The sequence below is a fragment of the Talpa europaea genome (genome assembly GCF_964194135.1).
Source record: "Talpa europaea genome assembly, chromosome: 2".
In the NCBI taxonomy this organism is placed as follows: Eukaryota; Metazoa; Chordata; class Mammalia; order Eulipotyphla; family Talpidae; genus Talpa; species Talpa europaea.
In genome coordinates, this window is record NC_140068.1 from 88,521,776 (window position 1) to 88,533,289 (window position 11,514).

The following is an 11,514-nucleotide window of genomic DNA, read 5'->3' on the forward strand; positions in this document are numbered from 1 at the left end:
GGTGGCTGTCACGGCCAGGTAAGTATAGGAAACCTGGTTCTAATCGTGTTTCTAAAAAGGGACTGAAATCAGGCCATCCCCTCATCCCATAAAGGGAAGGGATGTGAGCAAGTGGGAGGCAATATTCACGTTCCAAAAGGCTGGTAAATGTGGTGGGGAAGGCAAAGAACAACCTGGGAAGCCAAATCCTGATTTTAGCTCTTTCTAGGCTGGGTCAGGGGAGCAGCTTGCTGCTTGCTGTGGCGGGTGGGTGGAGAGGTAGTGAGTGTACAAGAACCTGACCTTTGTGGGGGTTTGGGGGAGGAGGGAAGGAAGCTCATTATACAAGCCAAGGTCAAAGAGCAAAGCAGCCCCCGGGGTGTCTGCCCTCTGGTCTGGGATTGGGCCACTGGGTCAACACCCCGGTGAAAGGACAGGTCTTTGCCTTGTCCTACTTTCAAGGACCAATGACACTCTGGGGACTGGAGTGCTATGGGTGACAGAATGGGGGAATTGGAGCCTAGCCTCCAAATCCTTTACAGTCCAGAGGGCTGCTGTAAATGGTTTCCCAGCCCTTGACCCCCTCCCCATTATCACCTATGCTCAGAGCAATGTCCAGGATGACACCCAAGCCTAGGCTGCAATCTTACTACCCATAATGCCTTTAGCAGAGGTCGGTAACAGCCCTGGAGGTAGAATAAAAAGGTATCCTTCAAGGACATGTTCTAATCTTCACTGGCCAGAAAGTTTCAGGTTTGTTCCATTTTCTATGACCACGCTGCCCTAACTTGGGGGAGGAAAAGGGCTGAGCCCAGGTTCTCAGGGGTTCTCTGGCCCCCAGGAATTCTGACCCTGGAGCCTCCTCACTGGAAGACACTTTAGCGGTAACCCCCCACCCCACCCCACCCCACCCCCTCCTGCCCCTACCCACTGGGCCCAGCCTGGGAAGTGAGAGGGAGGCTCTCCACACTGGTGCCCCAGGTGACCCGGAAGGGGGGCAGCTCCAGTGGGACTCCCCACCTTTCCTGCCTTCCAAGAAGCAACAGCTGCTTCCTATTTCCCTTTTAAAAGAGGCTTGTTGGTGGGGGTGGGTTAAGGACAAGAAAACAAACCAGTTCAATCTGAATCACTCTGCCAGTGCCAGGAATTGGGGGGAGGGGCCTTGGCAGCTGTGGGGTGGTGGGGGCGTAATGGACATGGTGTCTGAAAGCCAGATCTGAGAGCCAGCTGTGCTGCTTAAGAGTAGGTCTTCCTGCATATCCCTCAGCTTAAGTGTCAGTTTCCTCGCCTATAAGTTAACAGCACCCACCTCACAGTGTGCTCTAGGGGTTAAAGTGAAGGCATGTGCAGTTGTCATCACTACTGCTGCCCTGATCCCTGCCCCCAGGACAGACTGGGGAGGGGCCTGAGCCTCCCACCCCTTCTCTGCAGGGGTCAGCCTTCCAGTTCCTCTCCTGCTCCCAGAGAACACGATGTAACCAGCTGTTGTTGGGGACTGGGCTGTCCTCCCCTCCCGGAGCCAGGCATACCAGGCTGGAAGAGCAGCGACCAGGTGTGGTCATCAGGGAGCAAGGTTCAAGACCAACAGCCAGGGCCAGATGGAGGTGGGAAGGCAGGGTGCAGCGGGGGCAGTGGAGTCACTGGTAAACACTTTACACAACTGGATGGGAAGGCCTTGGGGGAGAGGAAAGGCAGGAGGGAGGGAATAAGGGCAGTCAGGTGTCGAGAACCTCAGTGAGGCCTCTTGGCTTGGGGCACTCAGGGAGACCAAGGGCAGCTGGGGCAAGGCCAGAGTGCTGTGCTGGCCTCACCCCAAAATGTAGGCCCTCCCTGCATTTGCGGTTTCCCTCAGTTGGCAGGTTGAGCCTCAATGGTTCAGTTTCCTCACCCTTAGTCCCCAAGGCTGAAGGGAGAGGCAGGGAAGAGCAATAAAAGGGTTCCAGGACCCCATGGGGCTGAAGGGGACCCATGGGACTGAAGGTGACTTAGAAATCGGAACAAAAAAGGCCAAAAGATTTTTACTCTGTGAACCCTAGTGAGGGCTGGGCAGAGAGCAAGGTGTCCACAGGAGGGGTAAGTGGGAGGAACCGGAGGCCTGCAGCCTTGTTTCCCAGTATGGGGAGAAGTGAGGGGAGGTGAAGGCCAGGCGTGGCCCATGAGCTCCAGAGGGCTCCAGTCCTGGGGCCCAGCTTGAAGCCTGCCCCTCCTGAGTCACACCATAGTCGTCGGCAGTCCTGACACGCACGGTGGGCCTGCAGCCTGTCAGGAGAGTAATGCTGGGCAGAGGGAAGAGGCCAGCACGGCTGACCACAGCTGATCTGAGTCCTGCCCCAGGTTGCATCTTTCCCGGTCGAAGAGGGCACTGCCCGGACGGGGAGACTGGAAGCCAGAAAGCCGTCTTTGCCCGCAGGAGCCACGCTCCAGACTCTTCAGCTTCCAGGTCAGGGTCTCACTACCGGGGATGCTGGGTTAGGCTCAAAGCTCATCAGGGGGACTGTGCGTGAGGGGGGATGCCTTTTGGATGCCTTCATCTTCTTCAGGGCTGGGGTCTCCTTCGAGGCCAGTCAGCTCCTTCCTCTGTTTGCTGCCGCTGCCACCCAATGCCTTGGCCCTGCTGCTCTTCTTCTTCGACTTCTTCCCTCCCAGGGCTGCTGTGTCTCCCTTTTTGCCAGACCACTGCTCTGCCAGGCAACCTGGATGAGGAGGAGATAGACCTCACAGCCTGGTTTGCTGGGTGAGGGGCAATGACTGGGGCCAGTGGTGATCAGAATTGGTGTCTGACAGTCCCTGCCTCTGGCTCACAGTGGCCTGGTCTAGGGCCATGTCAGTCTCCAGCAGATTTCAGCACCTCTTACCTCACCCTGTCCCATCAAGCTCCCTTGGGGCAGACATACCAGCATATCCCTATTTCCTATTTCTTTTTCATCTTCTCCCTACCCTCTTCTCATGAGGAGCTGGCCCACTCTGCCCTCTCCCTCCCGACAACTCACTGGTGTCCTTCCCCTTCAGCACGTGGTTGGCGCAGAGGAACTGCGTCAGGTCCTCCTCCTGGTGGTTTCTGTACCAGTCCTCGATCACCTCCTCAAACTCCTCCACCAGCACGTCGCACTGTGAATCAAACACCCCACGTTGGCAAAGGCCCAGCACTGACTCGCTCGTTCCCACGAATCCCTGTGCCTCACCACCCACTGCAAGACAGGCAGGCAGCGGCGATTCTAGGGAAACTGAAGCCTGTCAAGACTCAACCCCCACCCACCTGTTGGGCACAGCAGCTTCTGAGGGCCCGAGGGCTTGTACCTGCTTCTTGAGGTCAGCCACCTCTGCAGAGGTCTCGTTCCACAGCTCATAGGGGATATCCATCACCACCTTGACCCCTTTGTGTACCAGGTTGTGTAGGGTCTCAAAGGTCTCTGACATGCCCTGGGGAGGTGACCAGACATGAGAAGCAGATACACCTTCTCAAATTCCCAGGCCCCTCTTGGGTGGTGCTGGAGGCCCAAGGGCTCAGCTCTGAAAAGACAAGACCCTCCCAAACTTCTCACCCTTGACCTCTCCTTCAGGCCTACCTCCCACCATCCCTACACACACACACACACACACACACACACACACACACCCTACACACAACTTCATCTTTCCAAGAAGGTCTGCCATTGTCCTTAGGCCTTTGAACAGATACTCCTTTTCTAGGAAACATGTTTGTCTTGGCTCTCTGCCCTTGCTGTGGCTGGGCACACTCCTCTATATCCAAGCCACTGCCTGCTGGGGTTCTTCCCAGGGCTTGTGTCTTTCCTTGGTGGAAGAGGGCACGTTTAGACAGGAAGGACTCTTTGAGCTGCAAAGATTTCTTCCAGCTGACTCTGCTCTTCTCACCAGAGATAGCACACCATCTCTTTCCTCTATCTTTCGAGAGTGTATACAAATACATCCAGATGTGCGTACAAAAATACTCCCTTCCACCCCTGCTTTTTACAGAAGCAGTAGTATAAATCATATAAACTATTCTGCACTTTTTTTTTATTACTTAACAATATACCATGCCAATACTTTTAGTTCATTTCAAAAAGAGCTACCTCATTCTTTGTTTTACAATTGCATAATAATCCACTGAAGGCCATATCACTTAACCACTCACCATATTGGTGAATGACTACGTTGTTTCTAATTTTTTCACGATGGAAAATAATCTGAAACATTTTTTACATGAAAGCAAACAGGGATGACTTATTGAGGACAAAATCCATACAAAATTTAAAGACAATACTCCAGACTTATGCAGCATAAGCCTGTCTTCCAGGTTTCCCAGGGGGTTCTGACTGATCTCCTTCACTAGAAGGTACTGAGATGGAGAAATGTGGGAGGCAACTGTCTTAGCATGGGAGGACATAAAGACAAGGAAACACAGGCCTTGTTCTAAGTTCATTATCCAGGGAGAGAAGCACTTGTGCACTTGGTAAGTACATTAAAATTCTACTAGGCCCTGAAGGCCCAGGTAGGTGCCTTCTCGGCCCAGAGGAGGGAGTGGGCACTTCATCACCAGCCCGCAAGTGTCTTCCAATGTCTCTTCCAAACCCCCACAGTTCTGCACATCCTGAGCTCTCCCTGCACGAGCAGGCCCCAGGAGGGCCTACTTACCTTGGAGTGTTTCTGCCTGACACAGGTATGGCACTGATGGGCCAACCCACTCTGGATATGCGTATTGCCACCCAGCAAGGAGGAGGGCAAATGGCAGTCAATGGAAAATGGGAAGAGGCCAAGGAGGGAAGTCCCTAGGACATCTTCTTCAAAGGGCTGCCCTCCAGCAGACAAGTTTAGATACACACAGGCCCAACCTGGCTGGGATGAAGGACAAATACAAAGCCAACCTTGGCAAACCGGTTGCTGCCAGTCCTCTCCTTGTGCAGACTGTAGTCCAGAAGCCTCTTGCAAATGGTCTCAGTGACTTCAATTAACCGTAAGTCCCTGCCGAGACAATAGTGCAAGAGGGGCTGAGTCCCCCTTCCCAGTCCCCACGGGCCTATGGCCCGTCCCTCCAGCCCTGCTACCCCAACACCTGCGCATCTCACCAACGGGAAGTCAGAGCTGGAAGGAAGATAGGTCATCTGGTCTGGGGGCTCTGAAATGCTGGAACACAGACCAGAGAGACAAAATTTTAACAGCTCTATGGGAAAAATTTTTTATAAAGCTAAATGGTTCAGTATTTTGATTTTTTTACAAAGCAAAATGGACTAAATTTTGATGTTAAAATACTTCAGTCTGAAAAGATAATCATAGCTGATGGGAGGGTTTTTTTGGTTTGTTTTTAATATTTATTCCTGGCAAAATTAAAAGCAGGTAATCCTAAATTACCAAAATTTTAAAATATTACATTGGGCCATGAAATCCAAGACTCTGGGAATCACTGATAAGGTCTGACAGGGATTTATGAAGGGCCCACAACAGGTTGGGGGCAGAACCACTAAGTAGGCAAACTTATGTGTCAGGTGGAGCTTCCTCCCTTTGGTGAGTCTGCCTAGCTGAAAGGGAGAAGGGAACACCAAGCCCCCAAAGCCTCCAGGAACAAAGCAGGTCAGCCAGTAGGTCCCCCATTCTCTTACGACTTGGTGTATTTGACTCCGGAGGCCTTCCGGTCCAGGATGCCATAGCCTGTGTCAATCACCTCCTTGGTCTTGCCAGTTTCCTCAAAGGCTGACTTCAGCTCCACAGCGACATATTTACACACTGGAAGAGGGGGACACAGCACAGTTTGAGTGTAGGCAAATCTGGTGGGAGGCAGCACCCAGCACAGACCAGGTGGGCGCCTCTTCCAGGCTTGAGTCAACACCTGAGGCAGGAAGGACCCAGCATCAGACCACCAAATGGATTTCACTGGGTCAAATTTGGCTCCAAGACACACTGCCCTGTATCCACTCTTTTTTTTTTTAATCAAAGTCTTTTTTTTTTTTTTTTAAGATTTTATTTATTTATTTATACAAGCACTGGGTACAGTCCGAAGTGTGGGAGGGTGAGCGAATTCACCAGAGCCAGAGCAGGGAACAGAACAGGCAGACTGATGGAATACACTGCTGAGGGGAGCATCAGGCGGCAGGAGAGGTCTGCGCGCCATGAGGGACCCTCGCCAGTGGCTGGGGATTGAACCGGCGCTGCAGAGGCTGCGGGCAGCTCCTCAGCCCAGCGCTCAACCACTGGGCCACCAGGGGAGGCCCCCTGTATCCACTCTTGACCCTGACTCTATCGACATAATTTTTCCCAGTTCTTCCCTGCCCCTACCTGGCTCAATCATTTTACTTTTAAAATTTTCAACAATCATAAAGAACTGAAAGCTCATATTCAACAATTGTTACTTATCACAATCTAGATTATATAATGTAAAATATGACAACGGATCTCCACAACATATATGGTTTTTGCTAACTTTTTTTTTTAAGGATTTGTTTATTTATACATACAAAAGCTGGGGTGTGGGCCAGTGGTGCAGGGGATGAGAGGATTCACCAGAGACAGAGTGGGGAACAGAACAGGCAGATCTACTGAAATACACTGCTGAGGGGAACAGCGGGCGAGACAGGAGAGGTCTGCTGTGCCAGGTGGGTAGCTCCCTGGCTGGGGACTGAACTCAGGCTGCAGTGGCTGGCGAGAGCTTGATAGTGCTGAGACTTAACCCCTTGTACCACCAGGGAGGCCCCAGTTTGGCTAACATATTGAAAGCTATGGACATGATTTCTTACCCTTAAATATGTCACCATGCATCATTTGAGAATAAGGACTGTTTCTTGCTTAATGATACAGTAACTATGATACTTGGAAAACTGACAATAATTCCATCATTATCTAATACTCAGACTACATGTAAAATTCCCCATTTGACTCTTATAGCTGTTTTATTAGGTTTGAGTTCTTATATTGTTCCGGCACCTGCTCTCTATTCCTATCACTTAATTTGTTCCACCCCTCTCTTCCCCAGAGATCTTCCTTCTGGTTTCTGTACATTTATTTTCTCATTTCCTCTTACCTTTTCTCAAATGTTAAGCAACTCTGATGTGTCAGGCACTGCCTGAGGATACAGGCATGAATATAAAGTGCCTCCCTTTCAGCTGTTCGGTCTAACGGGGCACAAAGAAGTGTAGACAAATAATTACTAAAGCAAGAGGAGCAGTAGAGTATGAAGTGTCTGAGGTCTAGGGAAACACTTACTGCCCTCGAGGGGCTTTTCTGGCCCTTAGCCTTAAAAACCTCACCTTAAAAGCCTCCTCCCCCAGGAAGCCCTTCAGGATGAATCCTACACCTCTCTGGATTTCATTCAGGTCTCCACAGGAAACCCGCTTTCAATAGGGGCCTGCAGTCATCTATGTCTCTCCAACTGGGCACCTGAAGTGAGTATCATGTTCTGGGTCTTCTCTGGGTTCCTCTATCCTGGGATTCTATGTGTTGGATACTTGAAAAATATTGCTGCTAGAGACTGTGTGTGGTTGAGCAGCTTCTGATGCCTCCAAATGGAAGGTCTGTAGCCTAAATGCCATCAGAGTTGTTATAACACTGACAGCAGAGTTTGGTAGAAAACCAATTTACCACCAAAACAGATAAATCCCCTGGAGGCTTGTTTGGTGAAGTTTTATGACATATACATAACCAGAGGGCTTGAAGAACTTGGAAGACAAGAAAATGCCAAAACATGGAGGGGTGATCTCAGAATGTGCAATGAATTGAGGGCGTCTCACACCCAGAATCATTTAGGCGCTCTCCCTTCTTTTGTCCTGTGCATGCTCATCATTTTTCTGGCTCCTTTGCCCCTTTTTCCCACGCCCTCGACATGTAGTATTCCAGGCCTGGGGGGCCGGAACCCATCAACCCATCTCTTATACCCGTCACCCACAACCTTGCTTCCCAACTCTTCCAAACCTTATCTCTTTAAGTCCCCCTCTGGGGATCCCACCCAGAACCAGACTTGGAGGAGAATCATGGCACAGACCCCAGACCCTCATGGACATCCACCCACTCTTTTTCTGGGCAGGTTTATCTTCCTCTGTGCCAAGGCCCGTTCCACTAGGGCTACTGAGCCAGGAGGCAGGTTTTGTGGGGCAGACATAGTCAGCATTTAATAATCAAGTGTAACAATGATAAATAAAAGTAACACACTATTAAGAGGAGCCTAAGGGCTGGAGTTTGCCAAGTCATCCTGTTGTTAGGGGGAAAAGGATGTCCCAAAGCAAATTCCATATAGGCTTTGTGGACTCCACCCCCACCCCAGGTCAAAGCCAAAGACACTGGGAACTCCAAATCCCATCACCACCAAAGGGAAGGTGGCTGGGACCTGAGGGTGGGGTTAAGCAGCCAGGTGGATACAAAAAGGCAGACACGTGGGCTTTGAGGGGCTCTCCATTTTTGGGCTCTCAGCCAGCTCGCAGCGTCCGGCCAGCTCTGAGAGTGACTTTGGGTTTCCAGGTCGTCAGATCGGGTAGGACGCATTAAAGACTTTATTTCCCTATTTTCTCCCTGAGTTGTACATTTTCCTTATTTCTTTTTCTCTTGTAAATAAACCTTTTATTAACCCTTTTGCGTGTGTCTGTAGTAGAGTATTCATAAGTCCCTTTAAAGCGCGCGGGTGAGGACCCACAGCCAGGAACCCGTTTAATATCGGGGTTGCTCTATAACACTGTGACTGAAAATCCCATTTATTTATTTATTTATTTATTTATTAAATAGGTAGCCAAACATTTCTATTTATTTAATATATTCTTTAAAGATTTATTTATTTATTTATACAAGCACTGGGTACAGTCAGAAGCGTAGGAGTGGGGGCGGAGGGGGCGTGTGTGTGAGAGAATTCACCAGAGCCAGAGTGGAGAGCAGAGCAGGCAGACTGACAAAGTACACTGCTGAGGGGAGCAGCGGGCGACAGGAGAGGTCTCCACGCCGTGTGGGACCCTCCTCCGGTGGCCGGGGAGCAACTGGGGATTCAACAGGTGCTGCAGAGACTGCGGGCAGCTTCGCAACCCAGGGCTCAACCGCTGCATCACCAGGGGAGGCCCTGAAAATCCCTTTTAAATGAATTTATCAATTACCTACAAAACGAGGTTGGGCTACAATGATCTCTAAGATCCTTGTCTGTGTCATGTTTCTATGACTCTGTAGCTACCTCCTAAAGGAAAGATGGGAATGGGGCCTCCCTGGTGGCACAGGGGTTAAAGACAATGCTATCAAGCTATCCCCAGCCAGGGAGCTACCCACACGGTGCAGCAGACCTCTCCTGTCTCACCCACTGCTCCCCTTGTTAGGGGGAAAGGATGTCCTGAGCTAATTCCATACAGGCTTTGTGGACCCCACCCCCACTCCAGACTAAAGCCATCATGGGGGTTATTCTACAACACCCTCAGCGGCGTATATCAGTCCATCTGCCTGTTCTGCTTCCCACTCTGTTTCTGGTGAATCCTCTCACCCCCCTCACCGCACCTCTGGCCTGTACCCCAGTTCTTGTATGCATAAATAAATAAATCTTGAGAAAAAAAAAGAAAGATGAGAATGGCTATGAGAATAAGAGACTCTTTGATATAATTGTAAGACAGGAAACAAAAAAAGGAGGAAGTGAAATCCTCAAAGGGTATCAGCAAGGACAAGAGAAAGAGTAAAAAGAAAGCATCATGACCCTCAATCTGTCTATTCAAGGAAGTAAGAGAGAAGGTGTTAGGGGGAAAGGATGTCCTGAGCTAATTCCATACAGGCTTTGTGGACCCCACCCCCAATCCAGACTAAAGCCATCAGGACACTGGGAAAGACAAATCCCATCACCACCAAAGGGAGAGTGGCTGGGACCTGAGGGTGGAGTTGGGCAGCCAGGTTGGATATAAAAACCAAACACGTGGGCCTTGGGATGGCTACACAGCTCCTGGCTTGCAGCCAGCTCTCAGAGGGCCATTTTGGGATTCCTGATCGGCGGATCGGGTAGGACTCATTTAAAACTTTGTCTCCCACTTTTCTCCCTGAGCTGTACATTTCCTCCTTTCCCCTTCCCTTGTAAATAAACCTTTATTAACCTTTCGCGTGTGCCTGCAGTAGAGCATTGATAAGTCCTTTTAAGCGCGCGGGTGAGGACCCACAGTCAGGCACCCCGTTTTGTATTGGGGTTGCTCTACAACAAAGGTACAGACTAAAATCCATACGAGCAGTGAAGTCAGCCTGTCTGTGAAACACTTCACCTTTAATCTCACAAATGGAAGGATTATGTCCAAGAGCATTTACCTCCACTTCCCAGTGCTTAGGGGACATCTGGCTTGCAGTAGGTTTGAATGGGAATGAAAGGGATTTACAGTCAACTTTGGGTGGGGGGGCTGGCGTTAAGGAGGAGGGAAGGGAGGAGTGACTGTAAAGATCTGAGGATAAAGCAGAAATTGAAGAGAAGGAGGAAAAAGGAGGCTCTTCATAGTCTCAGATTGTTGGCTTATATGCTGGTTCTCTTCTCTCCCCTGCCCCCCATATTATCCCCATCCCCCCAAGTGCCACACATCCACCCCCAATGTCTTTGGGATTCATTCTTTCTCCATATTCCTGAGATCTTCTTCACCAAGTTCTCTCCCAGGCTCTTCTCAAAGTGAGCCCTTAGGCCTCAGACTCCCCTCTTGCTCGACACAAACACACAGCACCTCCCCTCCCCCCTGTTACTGAGTGCTACCGGGCATGGTGTGAATAAATCTGAGACAATTCTCTGCCCTCCAGGAGCTCACAGATAGTTGGGGAGAGACAGTGAATTACAGATTAGGTGGTGAGCACAGAAGGGAGTGTCTCAGGTTCTTCTTCCCCCTAGGCTAGTCATATGGGTCTTTTCAGTTCCTCAAATTTGTCCTTTGCTTCTTAGCTGGGAGGCCTCTGCATCTGCGGTTTCCTAAACGGGACCATCTCTTTTCGCTTCTCTTCACCCGCGAACTGCGAATGACTCTTGGGTTTCCTACAAGAAGCCTTTCCAGACTTCACTCTACACACAACCCTTCTCCCCATCTCTGGGCTAGACGCTCCTCACCAGGCCCACAGCCCTCCTCTACCACGCATCTGCTCCCCTGGATGGTAACTGCTTGTTTTTAGCGACTTGTAAATCCCAGGTGCGCCGGGAGCGTCCAGCACCGGACCAAGCACACAGCAGGCGCAACGCGCGAGGACCCCCGGACCCTCACCTGCAGGCCCCGCCCCCCGGCATGAAACTCCCCGCGGGCCCCGCCTCCTCACCTTCGCATTTGCTGGGCAGTCGGACCCAGTCGGTCTCCTCGGCGTGGGCACGGCTGGGGCCCAGCTGCGGGCCGGGCAGCAGCAGGAGCAGCGGGAGAAGCAGAAGACAGCGGGGGCCGGGCCGGGGTGAGGGCTCAGGCAACGGCTCCATGGCCCAGCCGGACCCGACCCGAGGGCCCGGGCTGCGCTTCCTCCCGCGGCGGGCGCCGGGCGGCCTCCCCGCGCCGCTTCCGGGACTGCACACGTGCCCGGCGTCACCACGGCAACGCGAGCCCCCGGCCCGCTCCCGCCTCCGGCCGCCGCGGCCGCCTGCAGGCCGGG

General features: G+C 51.5%; 1 protein-coding gene across 2 annotated transcripts; it reads right to left on the reverse strand.

Annotated features, from left to right (window-relative positions):
* Positions 1 to 2,073: 2,073 nt before the first annotated feature.
* Positions 2,074 to 11,514, reverse strand: CNPY3 (canopy FGF signaling regulator 3). 2 transcript variants are annotated; one of them, XM_084228875.1, is made up of 7 exons: positions 11,194 to 11,514; positions 5,577 to 5,700; positions 5,046 to 5,103; positions 4,845 to 4,967; positions 3,277 to 3,399; positions 2,970 to 3,087; positions 2,074 to 2,672 (listed from the first exon to the last, which is right to left on the reverse strand). In XM_084228875.1, the coding sequence occupies exons 1-7, from the start codon at positions 11,342 to 11,344 to the stop codon at positions 2,455 to 2,457; spliced, it is 915 nt and encodes a 304-aa protein (XP_084085001.1). In that variant the 5' UTR covers positions 11,345 to 11,514; the 3' UTR covers positions 2,074 to 2,454. The 2 variants fall into 2 exon arrangements, with proteins under 2 accessions (XP_084085001.1, XP_084085002.1); XM_084228876.1 differs by lacking the exon at positions 5,046 to 5,103 and having other exon boundaries at positions 4,845 to 4,941.